Source organism: Oryzias latipes, chromosome 5, assembly GCF_053564925.1.
Source record: "Oryzias latipes strain Hd-rR chromosome 5, Olatipes_Hd-rR_3.1".
Classification (NCBI taxonomy): Eukaryota; Metazoa; Chordata; class Actinopteri; order Beloniformes; family Adrianichthyidae; genus Oryzias; species Oryzias latipes.
The window spans coordinates 7,382,075-7,406,891 of NC_136241.1; the positions used below are offsets into that span (position 1 = coordinate 7,382,075).

General features: G+C 44.7%; 1 protein-coding gene across 6 annotated transcripts in view; it reads left to right on the forward strand.

Annotated features, from left to right (window-relative positions):
- Window positions 1–24,817, forward strand: part of LOC101172706 (plasma membrane calcium-transporting ATPase 2) — a 90,455-nt gene that overhangs the window by 50,756 nt on the left and 14,882 nt on the right. For all 6 annotated transcript variants that reach the window (XM_023954795.2, XM_023954793.2, XM_023954796.2 and 3 more), the window contains 11 exons: window positions 3,152–3,334; window positions 11,975–12,189; window positions 12,271–12,513; window positions 12,697–12,938; window positions 13,030–13,267; window positions 16,459–16,638; window positions 18,553–18,640; window positions 18,764–18,870; window positions 22,174–22,365; window positions 22,992–23,205; window positions 23,293–23,504. In XM_023954795.2, the coding sequence (XP_023810563.1) occupies window positions 3,152–3,334; window positions 11,975–12,189; window positions 12,271–12,513; window positions 12,697–12,938; window positions 13,030–13,267; window positions 16,459–16,638; window positions 18,553–18,640; window positions 18,764–18,870; window positions 22,174–22,365; window positions 22,992–23,205; window positions 23,293–23,504 (2,114 nt within the window). The remainder of the gene's footprint in view (window positions 1–3,151; window positions 3,335–11,974; window positions 12,190–12,270; window positions 12,514–12,696; window positions 12,939–13,029; window positions 13,268–16,458; window positions 16,639–18,552; window positions 18,641–18,763; window positions 18,871–22,173; window positions 22,366–22,991; window positions 23,206–23,292; window positions 23,505–24,817) is intronic.

Sequence of the window (24,817 nt, forward strand, 5' to 3'; positions counted from 1 at the left end):
GGGACGTTGCTTTAACTGTTGAGGGGTGCAACTCTCACACTTTGAGTCTGTGACGGCCTGTGGACATCCTTGGTTACCATGGGAACCATTGAATTCACACAAGCAGCATTTCTTCAACCGTATTTCAAAGATGGATTCAGTTAGCAGGGCGTTTCCAGAGCTCAGTCGCCCCACAGACATCTGAGCGGTGACTGGAACAATCCTCTAGATCCGGAAACAACTTGAACCAAACTAGTTCAGGGCTCCACACCTGTGTTTAAGGCTGATGTGTGGAGTCACCTTCCTTCCTCTCTTCACCTGGTGAAGATGCAGATAAAAAAGAAACCTGCCACGCCTTGAAAAAGGAGGTGTCAGACAGGTGTTACCTGCTTTTTCTCTAGAATTGCCCCACTGGTCTTTAGGTCTCATGTGATCCAACATATAACCAGCTGCCTCTGCAGGCTGCCTCAGCCTCCCAACTCCCCACCTCCCTGCTTCCTGTGGTTGGAGCATCTGCTGCAGACTTCTTGGTGTACCAGGAAACACAAGGCTCATTTTTCGGTTATACTAACCCTTTTTTTTTTTAGATTTTTAGTTGCAGCCAGTCTGCATGTGGATGAAAAAAATCTCTGGTTGTTCAGAGCCCGTCTCTAATCTTCCCAACACCTTCAGTGGGCTTTCTCACCTTTGAAAGTTTAAAAATATTAAAGTTTTCATTCAGACCTCCCATTGGCTGTTAAGCTGATGTCCAGTTCAGTTCAGGGGTCCAAATGTCCCCGTCCACACCTCTGACATGTGACTGTGCAGACTGGACAGAGCCTCGTCATTCTCATGGCTCTGATTAAAGGCTACACAGGACTGTGTCCTTTCAGGTAGTGAGTTTTCCCTCGCTGGAAAAATTGGGTGGGAGGAGGGGGGGGGTCTAGAGCTTAGCCTGCCAGGCACATCACCCTCCTTCCTCCTGAGGAAGACAACTTCTTCAGCACCACATCAACAGCAGTCTTTCACATTAGAGGAAACTCCTGAAAAGACTTTATGGAAACCTGTATTTGTTTTTAGACAAACATCGGAATGATGGATTCTGACCTGACAGACACCCCCCCCCCCCCCTTCTGAAACGTATCTCCAAAATACTTTCCAGTAAAAGTTGTCAGAGATTTCAGAAACACTGAACCAGCTGTCATCTTCTGAAAGAGGGTCAGACGTCTTCCAGCTCAGGCTGTGAGTGGGACCTGCCAATCATCCTGCTTAACAGCACAGCTATGGGATGTTTTGTGGCTGGAGTTGGGCTCCGTGTGGGAGTTGCACCCCGCCCGTGTTGGTGGGCGGCCACCGCCTGTGTTTCTGCAGCCTCCTTTCCTGCGGCTTTCAGCTCGTCTCATTTCCCTCAGCGTTGCCTCCTGCAGGGCGTTGCTCAGGACTCCGTGTTGTGTTGTAGTCACTGTGTCACTCTCTCCTCCTGCTCTTTACTTCCTGTCTTGCTGAGGTCTCTGCGGCCTCCACCTTCATCGCTGTCATCCCTCCATTTTCTTAAGAGTGGTACTTTAATTTTCTTCTCTGTTTGTTGCGGTGTTTCCTTTGGATTGTCAGACACCCCCAGCCCCCGTGCACTCGCTCATGGTTTCGTGCTGTCGTTGGTCCATGGGTCTCAGTCCTGTTTGTGTGAAGCTGTCAGTTAGTTGTGTGTTGTGGCCTTCAGAGTGGACCATGCGCATTAAGCTCCACGGCTTCTTGGTTTGACATACGACTCATTCCAACATGTGGAGTTTGAAACGTTGTTGTGAGATGACTTTCCTCCTTGAACTATGTGGCGTGGGGATGACTGGTGGATCTGCTGGGGCTGGAGCGGGACATAACCTCGGCCACCTGCTGGTTTCTCCCCAGCCGTCATGTTTCCACTCTTTCTGATGGCTTTCAACAGAAAGATCTATAGTCATTTAAAAATGCTAAAAGTCTCCTGCGGCATCCTTGTTGTTCTGTCAGACGTGTGGGACAAGGTGTTGCTACAACTTCAGCAAAGCATGGGACAAAAGAAACTAGACTTTCCGTCGTTATGAGACCAATTTAATGAAAAATGACGATGTTAGAGGATGTTTTGAAATCAGTCACGCAGTTTCTATCCAGTGAATTATTATCAAACTCTACAAACAGGATGCTAAAACGCCTCAGTGATGGAACCCTCACTTATGTGTTTAAATAGAGCTGGTGTTGTCAGAACATGCAGAGTTAGAGACAAGTTCACCTGATGAGCAGCCTCCCAACCAATCGCTCAGCTGTTTGGGTCAAAAACCAGACATTAAAAAACACCCGGACAGAACGCAGAGGTCTGAAGAAGAAGAAATGTGGGATCTGATCTGATTGGGCTGCCAAGAGTCCCAGCATGTTCATCGCATGTTAGTAGACACGTGATGAACATGCTGGGTTCATTTTTATTCCAGATACACTCAAAAAACATCAGCATGACTCTATCAACCTGTTTAGGGTTTAATAACCTGGCATTTCACAGTTTAGTCTTCTGTGTGACACTGAAGCATAGAGCAGCTCTGTTATCAGATTAGAGGAGAACCTTTCTGCCTGTGGTTCTCCTTTCAGCTGCACTCGCAGGGCAGCTCTGCTGCAGCCTCAGCACAGCCCACACGAAGCAAATCCACAGTTACCGTATGCAAATGAGCAGGAGGTGAAACTCAACACCAGAGCTCAGCCTCCTTCACACACGCTCATGAGTGTGAGTGTGTGTGTGTGTGTGGACGGTGCAGCGTGAACCCCTCAGACCTGTTCTGTCTGCTGCTCTTCATGCTCTGACCGTTTTACCGATAGACGTGCCACAGTCTGCCTTTAGCCACCAAGCTAACATGTGATGATGACTTTGTCAGCTCAGCCTGTCCTTTGGAGCTTCTCCTTTGACTGAAGGTGTAACAGTTTCTCTGCCTCTCTTCCCTAATCCACTCCTGAACCCCGTGCCCTCATTTTTTAACCATTTGTCTTATTTAATTTATCCTTCATTTTTTCCAATTCTGCCATCTTCATTCCTGAACCTGAAACATTTCCATCATTGTTTTACTCATCTTCATCACTTTTTCTCCAATCTTCATCTATGTCTTTACTCAACCTTTCCTTCCGCTCATTGTTTCTTCAAATTCATTCAAACTTTGCACCCTCAACCCCCCTCCAGCCAAAACTCAGGACGGTATCGCTCTGGAGATCCAGCCTCTGAAGAGCGAGGAAGCTGCAGAGTTGGAAGACAAGGAGGAGAAGGAGGAGGTCAAAGAGATTAAGAAGGTCAACGTGACGAAGAAGGAGAAGTCTGTGCTGCAGGGGAAACTGACCAGACTGACTGTGCAGATCGGCAAAGCTGGTGAGGAGCGTGCACACACTCACATCCACACACTCGTATCCACACACTGGTATCCACACACTGGTATCCACACACTCGTATCCACACACTCGTATCCACACACTCGTATCTACACTCTGGTATACACACACTCACATCCACACACTCGTATCCACACACTGGTATCCACACACTCGTATCCACACACTCGTATCTACACACTGGTATGCACACACTCACATCCACACACTCGTATCTACACACTGGTATGCACACACTCACATCCACACACTCGTATCCACACACTGGTATCCACACACTCGTATCTACACACTCGTATCCACACACTCGTATCCACACACTCGTATCCACACACTCGTATCTACACACTGGTATCCACACACTCGTATCTACACACTGGTATGCACACACTCACATCCACACACTCGTATCCACACACTGGTATCCACACACTCGTATCCACACACTCGTATCCACACACTCGTATCCACACACTCGTATCCACACACTCGGATCCACACACTCGTATCTACACACTTGTATCCACACACTGGTATCCACACACTCGTATCCACACACTCGTATCCACACACTCGTATCCACACACTCGTATCTACACACTGGTATACACACACTCACATCCACACACTCGTATCTACACACTGGTATACACACACTGGTATCCACACACTCGTATCTACACACTCGTATCCACACACTCGTATCCACACACTCGTATCCACACACTCGTATCCACACACTCGTATCTACACACTCGTATCCACACACTGGTATCCACACACTCGTATCCACACACTCGTATCCACACACTTGTATCCACACACTCGTATCCACACACTCACATCCACACACTCGTATCCACACACTGGTATACACACACTCACATCCACACACTCGTATCCACACACTGGTATACACACACTCACATCCACACACTCGTATCCACACACTGGTATACACACACTGGTATCCACACACTCGTATCTACACACTCGTATCCACACACTGGTATCCACACACTGGTATCCACACACTGGTATCCGCACACTGGTATCCACACACTCGTATCCACACACTCGTATCTACACTCTGGTATACACACACTCACATCCACACACTCGTATCCACACACTCGTATCCACACACTCGTATCTACACACTGGTATCCACACACTCGTATCTACACACTGGTATGCACACACTCACATCCACACACTCGTATCCACACACTGGTATCCACACACTGGTATCCACACACTCGTATCCACACACTCGTATCTACACTCTGGTATACACACACTCACATCCACACACTCGTATCCACACACTGGTATCCACACACTGGTATCCACACACTCGTATCCACACACTCGTATCCACACACTCGTATCTACACACTGGTATCCACACACTCGTATCTACACACTGGTATGCACACACTCACATCCACACACTCGTATCCACACACTGGTATCCACACACTCGTATCCACACACTCGTATCCACACACTCGTATCCACACACTCGTATCCACACACTCGGATCCACACACTCGTATCTACACACTTGTATCCACACACTGGTATCCACACACTCGTATCCACATACTCGTATCCACACACTCGTATCCACACACTCGTATCTACACACTGGTATACACACACTCACATCCACACACTCGTATCTACACACTGGTATACACACACTGGTATCCACACACTCGTATCTACACACTCGTATCCACACACTCGTATCCACACACTCGTATCCACACACTCGTATCTACACACTCGTATCCACACACTGGTATCCACACACTCGTATCCACACACTCGTATCCACACACTTGTATCCACACACTCGTATCCACACACTCGTATCTACACACTGGTATACACACACTCACATCCACACACTCGTATCCACACACTGGTATACACACACTCACATCCACACACTCGTATCCACACACTGGTATACACACACTCACATCCACACACTCGTATCCACACACTGGTATACACACACTGGTATCCACACACTCGTATCTACACACTCGTATCCACACACTGGTATCCACACACTGGTATCCACACACTGGTATCCGCACACTGGTATCCACACACTCGTATCCACACACTCGTATCTACACTCTGGTATACACACACTCACATCCACACACTCGTATCCACACACTCGTATCCACACACTCGTATCTACACACTGGTATCCACACACTCGTATCTACACACTGGTATGCACACACTCACATCCACACACTCGTATCCACACACTGGTATCCACACACTGGTATCCACACACTCGTATCCACACACTCGTATCTACACTCTGGTATACACACACTCACATCCACACACTCGTATCCACACACTGGTATCCACACACTCGTATCTACACACTGGTATGCACACACTCACATCCACACACTCGTATCCACACACTGGTATCCACACACTCGTATCCACACACTCGTATCCACACACTCGTATCCACACACTCGGATCCACACACTCGGATCCACACACTCGTATCTACACACTTGTATCCACACACTGGTATCCACACACTCGTATCCACACACTCGTATCCACACACTCGTATCCACACACTCGTATCTACACACTGGTATACACACACTCACATCCACACACTCGTATCTACACACTGGTATACACACACTGGTATCCACACACTCGTATCTACACACTCGTATCCACACACTCGTATCCACACACTCGTATCCACACACTCGTATCTACACACTCGTATCCACACACTGGTATCCACACACTCGTATCCACACACTCGTATCCACACACTTGTATCCACACACTCGTATCCACACACTCGTATCTACACACTGGTATACACACACTCACATCCACACACTCGTATCCACACACTGGTATACACACACTCAAGTCCACACACTCGTATCCACACACTGGTATACACACACTCACATCCACACACTCGTATCCACACACTGGTATACACACACTGGTATCCACACACTCGTATCTACACACTCGTATCCACACACTGGTATCCACACACTGGTATCCACACACTCGTATCCACACACTCGTATCCACACACTCGTATCTACACTCTGGTATACACACACTCACATCCACACACTCGTATCCACACACTCGTATCCACACACTCGTATCTACACACTGGTATCCACACACTCGTATCTACACACTTGTATCCACACACTGGTATCCACACACTCGTATCCACACACTCGTATCCACACACTCGTATCTACACTCTGGTATACACACACTCACATCCACACACTCGTATCCACACACTGGTATCCACACACTCGTATCCACACACTCGTATCTACACACTGGTATGCACACACTCACATCCACACACTCGTATCTACACACTGGTATGCACACACTCACATCCACACACTCGTATCCACACACTGGTATCCACACACTCGTATCTACACACTCGTATCCACACACTCGTATCCACACACTCGTATCCACACACTCGTATCTACACACTGGTATCCACACACTCGTATCTACACACTGGTATGCACACACTCACATCCACACACTCGTATCCACACACTGGTATCCACACACTCGTATCCACACACTCGTATCCACACACTCGTATCCACACACTCGTATCCACACACTCGTATACACACACTCACATCCACACACTCGTATCCACACACTGGTATACACACACTGGTATCCACACACTCGTATCTACACACTCGTATCCACACACTGGTATCCACACACTGGTATCCACACACTGGTATCCACACACTCGTATCCACACACTCGTATCTACACTCTGGTATACACACACTCACATCCACACACTCGTATCCACACACTCGTATCCACACACTCGTATCTACACACTGGTATCCACACACTCGTATCTACACACTGGTATGCACACACTCACATCCACACACTCGTATCCACACACTGGTATCCACACACTCGTATCCACACACTCGGATCCACACACTCGGATCCACACACTCGTATCTACACACTTGTATCCACACACTGGTATCCACACACTCGTATCCACACACTCGTATCCACACACTCGTATCCACACACTCGTATCTACACACTGGTATACACACACTCACATCCACACACTCGTATCTACACACTGGTATACACACACTGGTATCCACACACTCGTATCTACACACTCGTATCCACACACTCGTATCCACACACTCGTATCCACACACTCGTATCTACACACTCGTATCCACACACTCGTATCCACACACTCGTATCCACACACTTGTATCCACACACTCGTATCCACACACTCCTATCTACACACTGGTATACACACACTCACATCCACACACTCGTATCCACACACTGGTATACACACACTCACATCCACACACTCGTATCCACACACTGGTATACACACACTCACATCCACACACTCACATCCACACACTGGTATACACACACTGGTATCCACACACTCGTATCTACACACTCGTATCTACACTCTGGTATACACACACTCGTATCCACACACTCGTATCTACACTCTGGTATACACACACTCACATCCACACACTCGTATCCACACACTCGTATCCACACACTCGTATCTACACACTGGTATCCACACACTCGTATCTACACACTGGTATGCACACACTCACATCCACACACTCGTATCTACACACTGGTATCCACACACTCGTATCCACACACTCGTATCCACACACTCGTATCCACACACTCGTATCCACACACTCGGATCCACACACTCGTATCTACACACTTGTATCCACACACTCGTATCCACACACTCGTATCTACACACTGGTATACACACACTCACATCCACACACTCGTATCCACACACTGGTATACACACACTCACATCCACACACTCGTATCCACACACTGGTATACACACACTCACATCCACACACTCACATCCACACACTGGTATACACACACTGGTATCCACACACTCGTATCTACACACTCGTATCCACACACTGGTATCCACACACTGGTATCCACACACTGGTATCCACACACTGGTATCCACACACTGGTATCCACACACTCGTATCCACACACTCGTATCTACACTCTGGTATACACACACTCACATCCACACACTCGTATCCACACACTCGTATCCACACACTCGTATCTACACACTCGTATCCACACACTGGTATCCACACACTGGTATCCACACACTGGTATCCACACACTGGTATCCACAAACTGGCATCTACACACTGGTATCCACACACTCGTATCCACACACTCGTATCTACACTCTGGTATACACACACTCACATCCACACACTCGTATCCACACACTCGTATCCACACACTCGTATCTACACACTCGTATCCACACACTGCTATCCACACACTGGTATCCACACACTCACATCCACACACTGGTATCCACACACTCACATCCACACACTGGTATCCACACACTCGAATCCACTCATTCAGCCCATTTCGCTCAATGAAAAAATTGATGGGTGACAGTCTGGACTGCTTCAATGGAGAGTGAAGGTGACAGGCTGGAGGCCTCAGAGACATGAATGCAGGTGTTTCTCCAGTCAGAGGTGAAGACATGAAACTGGGACAGTCAGAAACAGGGCTCGGTCTGGCTTTGTGGCTGTTTGCTGCACTGAAGGACAACTGATACCTAAAAGTTGTTCTTGCTAATGATTGTGTGACACAAACGCAAAGACACTCAGAACAGAACTCTGAAGGTGTTTGTTCTAAAAAGACCCACTCCAATGTAAGTTGTGCTTTTAACATGTTTTTGAAGCAAATTTCTAATGATGGAGACTTTATGTAAGAACATTAAGATTAAAACTGCATTTCTCAAACTCAAACTCAAACTTTATTTATTTATATTGCGCCTTTCATTTTGGTTAAAAACACAAAGCGCTTAACATAAAAACAGATAAAACAGTCATAAAAAATGAAAGTTGTTCAAAACAGAAAACAAAGGACAATCCCACAAAGAAGGTACCCCTCCCTCACCACCCCCCGCCCCCATCCCCACCCACCCAGTTACCCCAGTAGAACAGTGAACAGAAACAAATAACTGCAGTTGAAGAAGGTCTGGCTTGGTACTGCTGTGAGGAAACGATATCATGGGGATCCATTCATTCCAAGGCCCAGCCGGACCACAGGGGCCACTACCGCAGCGCCCGCCCAACACAGGGCAGCCCAGGGCCCCATCCATGGCTATTAGACCACAGAGTGGGACCCCAGCCCGCCCAACCAGAACGGGCACCACAGCAACGGCATGCCCTACAGGTCAAGCTGGTGGTGCCCAAGAACGATGGATCCCCCAGAGGAAACACTGGAGTAAAAAACATCAGAATAAAAAATAAAAATGATCATGAAATAACAACAATAAAAATAGAAAAAGATAAAAAATAAAATAAGATATAAGAATGTTAGTAATTAAAAAATAAAAAACGTCAGTGATTAAAACATAACCTAAGTCTCATTGGTAAAATAACAATAAAAAGATTTGCATATTAGAAACAAAGATAATAATAGTCCTTACAAGAAAATAAATAAATAAATAGATAAATAAATAAATAAATAAACAAATAAATATGTAAATAAATACCTCAATTAATAAAATAGATGAATAATAAAAGACATAAGGAATGATCAAAGTCATATAAAAGCCAGACTAAAAAGGTGGGTCTTGAGCCTCTTCTTAAAAACCTCTACAGTCTCTGCGGCCCTGAGGTTCTCCGGCAGGCTGTTCCACAGGCGAGGACCATAATGGCAGAATGAAGCCTCACCATGTGTCTTGCTCCTTACCTTAGGGACAACTAAGAGGCCAGCGCCAGAGGACCTCAGGGTCCGCGAGGGTTCGTAAAAATCCTCAGGGTTCTGAGGATTTTTTTTTTATTCAAATCATTGGGAATCAGGAGCAGATGATAAAATGCCGTTGGAAGAAGATAATTTTGTGATGTAGAAAATATGCTGAACAGGACCACAAGCTTCCTGCTCAGCCCCATTCTGATACATTCAGACTGTCAGACAATAGTTTTGTTTTCCTCGTCCGAGCTGGAATCGGGATCTAAACTGTACAGCTGATTAGCTCCAATACTGCTCACCATTTTTGTTGCACCACTAATATTAGGCTGGGATTGTGAGGGGCTGTAAGTTAGCGGGAGATTGTAAACAGATAGCTAAGTAAAGGTGATGGGATAGGGGGCGGGGTTTCTGCATGCCAATTATAGCTGGGCGATATGGCCAAATAAAAAACTTCTCAGGCTTTTTCATTCCAAATTCGATTTTTAATCCATTTTTTCTCCCTGCTTTTATTTTCTTTAACAAAATTCCAAATGATGGAAACTGCTGCACAAGGTTGAGGTGGAGTCTTCAGAAACAGAAGTATTCTTCTATTTCCATCACTTCCATTGCTCTGCTTTTATTGGGGCCATGATGCATTGCAGAGTTGAAGGTGTTCTGTCATTTCAATCAACCTTAATCTTCTGGGTTTTTGGGGCAGTTTGACAGGCGGGAAGGGAGTTAGTCACAGACGGGCCTTAGGGACAGCTGTCTTTCATTAAAGGACAGAAATGGGATTTAGGCCAAATCACAAAAAAACTGTTACTGAGATGACTAAAGTCACTTATTTTACAAAAGTCTGAAAGAAAATGATAGTTTCTCTTTATGATCTCCTCAGGTGCTGTAGATTCCTGTTTTGTCATTTGAAATATTTTCTGATCTCATAAATTTGGGGTAAAGCGTGGAAGGTTTAGATTCCAGATGGATCTCTCACTAAAATTAAAACCAAGGCACTAAGGATCAAAGGAAAAAGCTGTTTTTGCCTTTTGTCTGATTAGCTCAATCTAGTTAATCCCTCTGCAAGTTTTCCATAGTGAGATTAGCAGGTGAAGCAGAGTCCAGTCAACTGGAAGACTCCTATCGTTACTGTGATGTATTAAAGACCTTTTAACTTGTAGAGCAAAACATTTAAAGGAATAAAACTCAAAGATGTCTTTCACACCCAAATGCTGCTCAGTGTTGAGTTTGCTACTGCTGCAGGTTTTGTTTAGAAATGTGTTTTTGAGTCTGGCCTAATCACCTACCTTGGTTGCTGCCAGCCGCCCCCTGTTCTCTTCAGGTGTCAGTACGTCTCAGCCTCTGTAAGCCACACCCACAAGACTGCTCTTATGGACCTTCACTCTAGAAGCATCACATACTACGGACCACAGCATTATTTTAGAAGCTCTTAACCAGTTTCCTGGGATTAAAGATTATGTTCATCTCCCACTGTCTATATCAACCATGTGACTATCAGTACTGCAGATGCATCTGTTTATCTCTATAAAGATGACACAAGTACCAATTACAACTATGCAATTACAAAGACACTCAAAGTTTTTGTCACGCTATCACAAGCTCCAGTCGTCAATGTATTATATCCAGTCTCACTTTTCCTACTCAAATTGGTGACAAAAGTCGAATTTCGTCATTTAAGGCTTTATTTTTGTGATTTGAATGTAGTTAAAAGGAGCCTTGTGCTTGTTTCCTACAGGACTATTCATGTCCGCTATGACGGTCATCATCCTCATCCTCTACTTTGTGATCAACACCTTTTTGGTCCAGAACCTGAGCTGGGTTGCAGAGTGTACGCCCATATACATCCAGTATTTTGTAAAGTTCTTCATCATTGGGGTGACAGTGCTGGTGGTTGCCGTCCCTGAAGGCCTTCCTCTTGCAGTTACCATCTCTTTGGCTTATTCAGTCAAGGTACACAAGATGAGAACTGGAAAACCATGAATCCATATCTTTTTCTTTCAGATTTCTGTAAGCTCATCCTTTGTCTTTCAGAAAATGATGAAAGACAATAACCTGGTACGTCACCTGGATGCCTGCGAGACCATGGGCAACGCCACGGCCATCTGTTCCGATAAGACCGGCACTCTCACCATGAACCGCATGACTGTTGTTCAGGCCTACATTGGGGATACACACTACAAAACTGTCCCAGAACCTGAAGCTATCAAACCAGAAACACTAGAGATGTTGGTCAACAGCATTTCCATCAACTCAGCATATACCACCAAGATTCTGGTCAGTTTTTTCCCTTTCCAGCCCAAGACAGACTTGAATAAAGAGAAAGTCACTCCTCAAAAACAGACTAAGAACAGTTGTATGGAGTATTTAGTAAAAGCTCTGAAGTGACAAACTGTTTTTCAAATGAAAAATCCAAAGTAAAGTCATCTGATGAAACTTTGAATGTTTGTTCCTTTGCAGCCTCCAGAGAAAGAGGGCGGTCTTCCTCGCCACGTGGGCAACAAGACTGAGTGTGCTCTGTTGGGTCTGGTGCTGGGGCTGAAAAGAGACTATCAGCCTATTAGAGACGAGATCCCTGAAGAGATACTTTACAAAGTTTACACCTTTAACTCCTCCCGCAAGTCTATGAGCACGGTCTTGAAGAATGCGGATGGAAGTTTCCGTATGTACAGTAAAGGAGCGTCTGAGATTGTCCTAAGGAAGTAAGTGTGCGTGTGTGTGTGTGTGGGGGGGGGGGGGGGTGACGGGGGGGCTTTAGGCTTGACGGACCTCCTTTCTTTTTTTCTCTTCGAGGTGTTCTCATATCTTGGATGCTCAGGGTCAGCCTCGTGTCTTCAAGATGAAGGACCGAGACGAGATGGTGCGGAAGGTGATCGAGCCCATGGCGTGTGATGGACTGAGGACCATCTGTGTGGCCTACAGGGACTTTCCCGCTGAGGCTGGGGAGCCAAACTGGGACAATGAGAATGACATCCTGGATAATCTGACCTGCATTGTCGTGGTTGGCATCGAGGACCCGGTCAGACCTGAGGTACAGCACACCGCGCCCTCAGCAGACATACTGTAGGTGACAGGAGGTGTTTGCCTGTGGAGGAAGTTTGTTTCTCTGCAGTGTCGCCTCATTTCTTCTATCCAGATAGATGCATGGACTTCTCTCATAAATTTGGAATTGAGTTCTTGAAAAGTCAAAAAGAATCTTCCGGAAATGCTGAAACATTGAGTTTATTGATTGTTGTTGATTGTGAGGCGGTCATCCTTGTAGTCAGCATTAATTCAAACGTGAAAGTGTTGACATGAACCCGGAGTGTCTGGAAGGGAAAGTGAGTGTAGTAGGGATGAGATGTGTCTGTGGCAGAGGCATCACACAAACCACCGAACTTTTACAAATCAGTAATTTTTCCTACTAAACCTAAAGAAAACATCTATCAAGTTCAGGTTTCCTGTTCCTTCACTTTGGTTGTTGGCCACATGCTGTCCTACCGTGGAGCTGGAGAGAGTTTTTCAGTCCCATCAATCCAAAGATGTTGGTTTACTGGTTTGTATTAAAGCTGGGATTGTGCACAAACGTCACACATTGTGTGTCGGTGGGCTGGTTCAAAAACGGTGACACTTATAACCTTTGACGGCTATATTTATGTTGAAGATACTTATGAAACTATTTCATGAAGAAGTACTCCACATTAGGGGTCGACTGATTATCGGCCAATATTTGTTATTTTGATGTACATCCGGATCGGTCTTTCTTTTATCCAACGGGCCGATATTGAAGTGGTTACCCCCCCTTTAATTTTATTTTAAAAAGGCTAGCATGAGGGTGATGCTCTGTGGGCGGGCACAACTGTGGCCCCTCCCTCCTCTGCTCAGCCCCAACGTGAACAGCGATTTGAGCGGCTCTCTAAGAAGTGAGAACGGTTCTTTGCTTCATCCTCATCAGTCCAGAGTGATCACACCACAGCGAGGTCTCTGCAGCGTACGGGCCCAAATGAGGCTGTTTGGTTGGGGAACATGCCGATCAACTTTGCTTTTTGCACCACAACCTTTGCTGCTTAACCCTCAATAAAACGTAGAGCACATTTAGAAAACAATATGAAAAGCATAGTCTGTGTTTTATTCCCTCAAGGCAATAAGCAGCAGGAAAAAAAACTGTTTTTGTAGTTTTTGTCTTGGTTTGGTAGATAAAATATTACCGTAACTGGGACTACTGACAATCTAATAGTCAATTTGTCTCAATTTTTTTTAAAACTTTGTTTTAGTTACTTGATAAAACTTTAGGGAGCTATTTATTTATTGACATTTTCATTTGACCTTATAAGACAACCACTAAGGATGCTGCTGGGCCTGTTGCTTCCTGCACTTCTAGGAGCTATTTATTTGCTTTTTTATTGACTTTAATTTTTGGTGTTTATATTATTCTAAATCTTGATGCCAATATTTTCCCTTTTACACCAAATAAATATCGACTCCAAATATCGCCTATCTGCGTTCTTGGCTACTAATAATCTCATTGGTATTGGTCCGGGGGGGAAAGGAATAAATAAATAAACATATTGATGAATCTGTATTCCAGATCTAGAGTTTTTTAGCCCAAACAACAATCTATGGTTTAACTATTGACTCTGGAGCTCATGAAGTCCTTTACAAATGGAATGTGATCAACAGTTTAGTCTTTGAAGGGACCGCCATGCCAAAATACCGAGTCAACTCCTACAGTCACGCCCATTTTCTGCACTGAATCCTCCTTTGGCTTCAACGCTTAGAGGCTCTTTGGGTCGAGGATGAGAGTTCTTGGAGAGCTTGGTAAATTCAGCTCAGGAGTCCTTTGCGAATAGAAACACTCCCATGTTTCATGATCATGCTGGGATGTCGAATTTGCATAGATTTGTGAACAAATGTCAGGCCTGCTGTTACCCTCCTGCAGTCAGGAGGGAGTTGGAGGCATTTTCCAGATGCTAATGCACTCATGCCTTTCCCGTACAACAGAAATCACAGAGCTCTGCTAGTACTAGAAGTAGAAATCAATGAGTTCCCAGTTGTCAGGCTCACATAGACTGTGACTTTGTTTTTAGCAATCTGATAAATCAATGCCATGACCCAGCTTCACTTATTGAGCAGAGAGCAGCAGCTGTACAGCACACAGACTCCAAAACCAGATCCTGTGCAGGCCATATGTGGGGTTTTTCAAGGAAAAGTAAAATACTTGACTGAAATACTTCATAAAAAATATTTGAAAGGAAAAACCTGAAACTTGTTTTTGAGTTTTCTGAGACCAAACTTTGCTCTGATCTGGAGTCCAAAGAACAGTTTCTTCAGTGTTTCACGTTAGATATCAGTGCTGCTATGTCAGGGCTCTGCAGCCTGAAGGCCTGGAGCCACCTGCATCCTCTATTGTTGCTCTTTGGCTTTGAAGAAAACTGCTAACGATTTCATTAAATGAAGGCTTCGTAGCTTTAGTTAATTTGTTTTTGTCACTTTCTGTCACAGAACAGGCAGACGACTGGTTCCAATTGCAGCAGGTTTATTAGCTCAGCTGAAAGTCCACAAAGCTAAATCAGGGTTAGGCAGGTGGGGGTCAATAATGAGCATGAGAGCATCAAAGGAGAAACAGGAGAAGTCAGGATCCAGGCGAAATTCAGGGTCAGGAAAACAGAAGATCCGATCCAGATCCAAAGAAAGCAGAGTGAAACAAACAATACTTCGCACTGAGTTTGGCTCAGTACAGTGCTTAAGTAGACTGTGATTGATTTGGGGAATGAGAGCTGGGAGATGTTGTACGTCTATAACTCTGGAGATGGTTCCCGCTGGTGACCAGAGCTCTAACCTCTGACACTATTCTTTCTTTTTGTTAAGTTTGAAGTTTTCATTTAGATTTCGATTTTTAAAAAGTCAGATAACTGAGAAAAAAGATGTACAATAAGCTTCAAGCACATATAGACATAAAGTGGATTCTACACCAGTGCTGTCACATTTATGTTCAAAAGTAAAAGGATAACGACTAAAATCATGATAGAAAATGTCACGTTTGACTTTCTTGCTTTTTTAACTGAAGTAAATCTGCTGCAACAGACGGATCTGATCGGACACAGCCAGGTTCCTGTTTAAACAAATGAGAACATCTGTCTCATCATTCAGCTTTGCTTTTCCCATCATGACTACAACTTGTGGGGATCTCACTCTGTAATAAGCTTGTTGAGGTTTTGCAGCTGTTCCTTCGTCTGCTTTCAGGTGCCAGAAGCCATTGCAAAGTGCCAGCGTGCAGGAATTGATGTACGAATGGTGACTGGAGACAACATTAACACGGCTCGGGCCATCGCTACCAAGTGTGGCATCCTGCAGCCCGGGGAGGAATTCCTGTGTATTGAGGGCAAGGAGTTCAATCAGCAGATCAGGAACGACAAAGGAGAGGTGAGATGACCAGGTGCTGACATATTATCACAGTTCATTCGGATCTATAAAGTTTGTTTAGGAAAAAGGTGCGTTACAGGAAACAGTTTTTTTCTGTGGGGGGCCTTATGACCCTCTCTACTGCTCCAGCTGATCTGCTTTGGTGTGTTTGAACTGTGCTGAGTCAAAGGTCATTGTCTCCTTCCTGTAGGTTCATTTTTCTGTCGTCTGTCTAAAACCCCGCCTGGCAGCATTTCAGTTGGAGATGGACTTCTTTGTATTTTAAAGCAGCGGGAACTCCAGCTAATGTTTACCATAAAGCTCACCAGCTTTATCTTCTTCTTCATGCTCATGTTCAGACACGAAAAGATGCCTTTAAGGTTAAGGAGTGTCACAGAAAACGCAATAACGTCAACGTAGAAGCACATTCAATGAAACCACAAGAGCACTGTTTTTAAAAAACATCTGAGTCCGTTAGGAAGCTGCTTCCATGTGTGAGCTCAAAGCCGATTTACCCTTGTTGGTTCTGACCCGAGGTTCTGCAGATCTCAGAGCTCTGCTGGATTTGTGAACTCCAGGTATTCTGGCATATGGATCCCAGATCATTAAGGGGTTTCTTAACCCCCCCCCTGTTGTCTAAAGAATATGAAGGGTCTTGTTGAACTTTAGCTTAGTATGAACAAAGCTTCTCTTGAACCCCCCCCCCAACCCTGAAACAACAGAGTAGAATTTGGAGAAGTATTTTTTTATTTTTCTACTGCAGATGTGGGGCAGGGTGTACACAAAATAACCGCAGCACTCACAGGAACTCTCCCCTGCATCACTAACATGATTTTCCAAAGAATTTTTTATGTTTTTGGTCAATTGCAGGGAAATCCTGATCAGGTTGTTTTTCCCCCAATTCCTGGTCATTTGTATATGCAAATATCCAGTTCTGAGCCGATACTCGTAATACATTAAAAAAAACAACAAAGACAAACTAAAAAGATCCAGGTTGACCTGTAGTTTTATTTTATTCACTTTATTTTATCATTTACGCTTAAACAGTCGACTTAAAACCGTCCTCCTAGTTCTTACTGTCTTTTTCTGGCTGACAGACAGGGTTCCCTCTTGAATTTATGAATTTGGAAATAATATCTTAAAAAGTCTTAGATTTTGATATCTGAGCCTTAATTTGTTTGTTTCTTATTGAGCCTGTATGCAGTTGCTGCAACAACCGTATTTACAAAGCTGGGATCAATAAAGTATCCTTGTCTTATCTTAACAATTGTGCTGTTTGAAAGTTCTCCGTCTCATATTTATTGTCAAAAAAGTAATTTTTCAACCACAATATTTTTGATGGAATAATGTCACTAATCAGTCGGTATGCACAGAATCCTAAAAGCCCACCGCCGGTTTAAAGAAAGAAGAGGAAAGGGGGCGTTAAAGCATCACAGCGCAGACCCCAAACAAGAGAAGACGCGACAGCTTTAATCCTAAAATGGAAATAAATGAATAAATGGGAAATATACTGAGACATTGGTATTCATTTTTGAAATGCATGACCTTAAAAGAGTTTTCAATTTAACCAAACAAAGCGTGTAGTATCCTTGGATAAAAAAGACTTTGTTTTTCTCGATGTGCATTCTGCTGCGCTTTACGGCTGCGAAATGTGGAAATCCGTGACTTCTACAAGGGTATGGATCTGTGATGAGAATCTTTAATTGTACAGCGCTGATTAGAACGATGAAACAAATCATCTGATCGGGATGCAATATCTGATATTGATCAGGTCTGAAACCACACGATCCGGCCCGATTTCTGATCACATGATCAGAACAAGACGTACCGAGCAAATCGTCTCAGATGTTTGGAAGAAGGTGTGATGTTACCTCATCAAGGGGGGGAGGGGTCATGACTTATCGGACACATGCTGATGCTCTCACAACTTTCCAGGTGGAACAGGAGCGTCTTGACAAAATTTGGCCCAAGCTGCGCGTTCTGGCTCGTTCATCACCGACCGACAAGCACACTCTGGTGAAAGGTGAGCTCATGGTGGGGCTGGGAAACACCCGCTCAGTCCGCATGTGGTGCCGCTGCGTGCAGGTTGACTTCAGGTCGCCTGATGTCTTAACGGGAAATGAAATCTGCATCTATTTTTAATCAGGCATCATTGACAGCACGGTGGGAGAAACACGACAGGTGGTGGCAGTGACAGGGGACGGTACCAACGATGGCCCCGCCCTCAAGAAAGCTGATGTTGGCTTTGCCATGGTAAACCATTTCCTCTTTTTTTAAACATTTCCTGTTTTGACTGATGCCTCTTTGTCTCTGTTCCATTTCAAAAGTCATCACCTCTGTGTCAGATCCATCGCTGCTGTAGTGCCGCGCCACGCCGCGCTGCATGCGTGGCCCCGCAGCTCGACCGCTGTTACGGGTTCATGGACGTTTGGAGGGAAATGACATTTTTGATCAATAAATGCTGGGCACGAACATGTTCAACACCCCAGGCTGTCTTCATGCCACTGCTTTTGTTTTACACACATCAACAGACAGTTGAGTCTGTTTGACAAAAACACTCAGGTCTGGAGACACTGAAGGTCACGCCTTAGCTCCCTGTGCCTGTGACCCGTCCCACTGAATGTACTGATGAAGTCCACAGACACCTGTTTCATGAGCAAAGCTTTGGGTTGATAGAAAGAACTTGTTTAAATGTGTAGATTTATCACTTCTACTAGAAGACACTTTGGTATTGTTGCTAAATTCTAAAGTGTGTCTTAACAGGCTGATGCTTCTCCCGTATCAGCGAAACGCCGCTTGTGTGTTTAACTTCTGAATGAACTGGCAGAAGCCGTCTAAAGAATGACAAGATGCATGAAGCTGAGCAGAGCATGCTAAAGCTTCAGCAGCTCCTGTTTGAAACAAACTTGTCTCAGTGGGAGCATCGACAGTAGCTCCCTCGGTTCATCCTGTGTTGAACTGAAATACCTGTTTGTGTTTCCTGGATAAATGTGACCAAAAATGTTCATGCGGAGCAGCTTGTGACTCCTGTGAGGACTGCTGCAGAAATGTGATGGGTCTGAAGCTGCCTCTTACTCAGCAGCATGAAGAACAGCCCTCCACACTTGTGCAAAAGCTGTGGGCTCATGAACATCAGCTGACTGTCAGCTTTGACCTTGACTTTGGGAGGAAAGTCGTCTGAACAGCAGACTCTCCTGCAGGCACTCAGCAGCTGCTGTGCTGTCAGACTGAAGACCTCGAAGAAGTCCTTCCAGATTCCAGAGGTGTACTAAAGCAGCAAACCCTCGGGGCTCATGTATCCCATATGAGCATTTCCTCCAAATGGTCTTATTCAATTCTTGCCCGTCTTGACAGAAATAGTTGAAATCGGATCTGTGCGCCTCTGTTTTGTTAGCCAATCGGTGCACTGGGACACCACAGCATCTTTCGCGACGCCTCGCTTTTTCTTTGTGTGAATGAGAAGAGTCTGCATCATATTGGGTCTGGCCATGGTTCATACCGCTCCCAAACCGGATCATAACACGTCAACTTCTGGACAGCAGCAACTTCCCTGCAGGCGAACATGATCAGACTTCTCAGCCACACATTTAGCTGCAAACCCACAACGTTTTCACATCACGTGGAACATCTCTGGTCCTTTGGAATGTCTTTTTTGACTAGCACACATCACCATGGTTACCTAAAGTTGTACAGCAGAGGTGGGTAAGGATCTTAGGCTTTTTATTGAAGACGTGTTTTAGCTTTGAGCATGTGCTAAACAATCCCACCTTTAGTCTTCAGAACAATTGTTGCGTTGGAAGGCTGGATTTAGCTCCAGTCAAGATAGATAAAACCGTGAAAAATGAATATTTATTATAGGGTATATTTATATAATATTTACATTGATTGCAAATGGGATTAATATGTGGTTGAAAAATCAAATTTGATCATATTGGGGATATGTATAGCCACCCCTCTTCTGCCCCCCTATAAAAACATACAGTATATCCAAATTTCTTTAGATCCTCATTTTGTTGTCTTCATAAAAGCAATCATATTTTTTTTCCCTGTATTATTGGGTTATTTAAACCGTTAACATTTAACGACAGTATCTTAATTCTTTCTATTAGCACGGTTATTGAGATATTTGTAAGGCAGTCCAATACAGAACATAAACCTGAACTATTTTACAACAAACAAACACTAAACAATGTGGCTTCCACATGAGGACATGCGTGTCCATCCATTTGGGTCCCTGTTGGTGGGTGGAGGGTAAAGTGCCCATTTCTGCTTGGGCCCCTCCCTGAAAGCTACACTAGAATTGTCCAACATTTTGTGTCTTTTAACATGGATCACTTCTTATACATGGCCTGAACTGAAAAAAAGGTGCTGAGCCAGGAAAAAAAAAAAAGCAGATCCCGATTTTTCTTGTTCTTTTTCCTCCCCTCTCTTTTCTTCAGTCAAAAAAAGAAATTAAATAAAAAAAACACTCATCTCCGTGTCTTGACTCTGAAGCTCTTCTGAACTTTGTCAGCTTCTGCTTCTGTTGACCCGTCTCCATGGTGACGCTGCTTCCAGCCGCTCCGCCGCTGTCACCCTGGTGTTTGCTCTTGCAGTCTCTGTTGCTTGGATTCCCAGGCCTTTCAGGTCCTCCTCTGTTTCGTAGATCCTCAGACCCGTTTCCAAGTCCACTCGCATCTTTGTGTACGGCGTTTCTTTCATCTCCGAGCAGACTGACTCCAGATCAGTTATCCACGTTTGTGCCTCTGCTATCTTCATATTTTGATTTTGCAGTTTTGAAGAATATCTTCTCTAAAATCCGCAGGCTCGTCTTTCAAATTCTTCTTGACCACGAAGGCCCAAAGGGTCTTACAATCACAGTCCCATTCGCACACACATTCACACGCTGATGCAGGTCTGCTGCCATGCAGGGCACTAACTTGTAACCAGCAGAAGCATAATGAAGGAAGGAAAGCGCTACATAAGTCTGAGATGAATTCAAAGGATGCTTCATCAACAGAGAGAGTGAGACCAGACTTGGGTTGAGGACGTTCACTCCAACTCGCACACTCTTTAGGTTCATTCATTTTTGGTGAACTGTTGGTAAAGTCCATGGCTTTGTCTGGTATTTGTCATAAACACAAGACAAGACATGGGGCTACAGCTTAAGAAACATTTGACTGAAACAGCAAACCTGCTGATCCATTTAACATAAAAGGAAGCATGCAAGCAGCTGACTCGGTTTATATATAGTTGGCACTGAACTGAAAACTTCACATTTCATAGGTTACAACCGTTGAGAGCGATAATACACCCTTGAAAATGAAGGACACTATCACGATACCCATCATTATCCAACTATTGTTGAGGCCCTGCAACTTTGACCCCTTTTGTCGTATCAAATTCAGAAAGGCTACCATGTCATGAACAGCTGATACACAAAACCTGCTAGCATAAACACACGTGTGACCAAGAACCTTCTCTAGCTGTCCACCCAGGAGCCTGATGTAAACTCTCTTTCTAGCTGATCCCAGAGATGTTGAACAGAGACAGTTCAACTGTCCTCTCTTGTTTTAGGGAATTGCTGGCACGGATGTTGCAAAAGAGGCGTCAGACATCATCCTGACAGATGACAACTTTACCAGTATTGTGAAGGCCGTGATGTGGGGGAGGAACGTCTACGACAGCATCTCAAAGTTCCTGCAGTTCCAGCTGACGGTCAATGTGGTGGCTGTGATCGTGGCGTTCACAGGTGCATGCATCACACAGGTATGGCTTATCTCGTACTGCGACTGAGACTAAAGAAATTTTACCAGGAAACAAGCGGTTCTGCACAGAATGAAGGCAAAGGTGGTTGTGTCGGTCTTTATGAATCCTAATGTGCCTGGAATCAGACACCGTAAACAGAAACATTCTTCAGGCTGTGCATTAATTGAAAGGCTCACAGCTGGTAGGACGGATCGCTAACTGCTCTGCTGCACCAAAAGCATAAAGCAAGCTAAGATTCAGCCTGAAACCATGGCAACACGTTGGCAGCATAACCCTACAGTGTTAAATGGGCCTCAGCATGTCTGAGGTTTATGTGCTGTGATTAAACTCACTGATGGTGGGGGTGCCTGGTCACAGATCATTAAAAGCAGTTCATGTGTTTCTACTGACAGAGGTGGGGGTGTGTGGAAACTTCATTAAGTCAGTCTGTGACCTCGTACTCCGACCTCATCTTTGAACAAACAGAAGACCTAATGTGCACAAACTTGTGTTCTGATCTAATCCTGTAATCCCAATTACCCATAAATATAAACCAATAATAATGGATTGGATCAACCCAGCCCTACTCTTTAGGACGCTACTCTTTTATGTGTCACTCTATTGGAAGGTCCTTCTCTTTCTGGCAGGACTCTCCACTGAAGGCCGTCCAAATGCTGTGGGTCAATCTCATCATGGACACTTTGGCATCTCTGGCTCTGGCCACAGAGCCTCCTACAGAGTCCCTGCTACTGCGTAGACCCTATGGCAGAGACAAGCCTCTGATCTCCAGGACCATGATGAAAAACATCTTAGGTCATGCCGTCTTTCAGCTCATCATCATCTTCACCCTCCTCTTCGCTGGTGAATGACCGACCACTGTGACAAACGGAGCTCCGCCCATTGTTCCAGAGTTCTACCATGCTAACATTTGTGGTGCTTGCCTCTTAGGTGAGGTTCTGTTTGACATCGACAGCGGTCGTAACGCTCCTCTCCACTCACCGCCGTCTGAACACTACACCATCGTGTTCAACGTGTTCGTCATGATGCAGCTGTTCAATGAGATCAATGCCAGAAAGATCCATGGAGAAAGAAATGTCTTTGAAGGCATCTACAGGAACCCCATCTTCTGCAGCGTTGTCCTGGGGACCTTTGCTCTACAGGTGCTCAGTCATCATCATCCTCACTCCATCAGATACATTTAGGCTAGGGCACATTACACATTCCATACACATCCTCAAGATGCAACAGATGTTGTTACAGGAATATTTAAAGACTGAAATTGAGGCAGCTTTTCCCTCTTAAATGATATTGGGAAACGTTCCTTGACAAAGGCCCTGGTTCAAATCCCAACTGGGTTCTTTCTGTGGAGTTTGCATGTTCTCCTCGTACAGGTGTTGGTTTTCTCAGTCTTCCTCCCACAGTCCACAGACAGACATGCTGCATTCTCGAGTGTTCATTTTCTTTGAGTGTTCTTTCCTTCAGTTTCTTTGATCAGCCACTTCCATGTCCACTGCCAAAGTTCTGCGTCATCACAGAACTTTGCACAAACGGCAGACGTAGAGAAAATAATAATGGAAAACCTGAAGTCGGCCTTAATGAACATGGAGGCAGTAACCCTTGTGCTATCCTAGGCACTTTAACATTGGGAGTTGGGTCATCTAGACCCCACTAGACAGTGTTCTGAACCTTTATTCTTCAATGATTTGTGATCTTCACTGGTGTCCATGGATTACATGAAATCTTTCCACCTTTATCCACCTTTGTCATGGTAGGAATAACACGTCAAAGTAAGGGTGGGGTCATCTAAGATAGCACAAGGGTTAAATAGTTTTTTGTGTATTCAATAGTGGCTTTAGAGTGTGTTGTAACTTATTTTTGTGTCATTTTTCACATTGTTGTCTGATTTCTAATAAAAACAGGGTATTACGTGGACCAGGTTCACACTTTGCACGAGGTTGTTGCTTCAAAAATAAAGTTAGAGTTTACTCATCGCCATTTTCAAATAGTAATTTAATTACAATTTTGATCCAGTAACTAAATTACTTTTTAGAAGTAATTTACCCAACACTGTCCATAGAAACATAGTCTCTCTGAAGAAGGTGGAGCCTTTCAGATTTACAGTCAGCCCAGAAGTTGTTCCAGACTTAGCTTTCAGCTCGTCTGTCTAAGCTCATGCATGCTGCTAGTCCTTTGTAAAGACATGACGATCCTATCAGCAGAGATGATGAGGACCTTTTTTTGGTTTGTAACTTTAGAAGAACATCTGGAAAATCAAAGAGGAACTATAATACCAGAAAGGAATCAGAGAATCAAAGCATCAAGAAATAAAAACCGGTGAATTTGGTGTGAAAATCAGTAGAAGATCCATCTGGATCACATGATGCGTTGAGGGACTGCCGTTGTTGTTGGGTCTCTGACCAAACATCTGTTCTCCCTTAGTGAAAGCCTGAATGCCAGAGTTAAACAGCGTGGC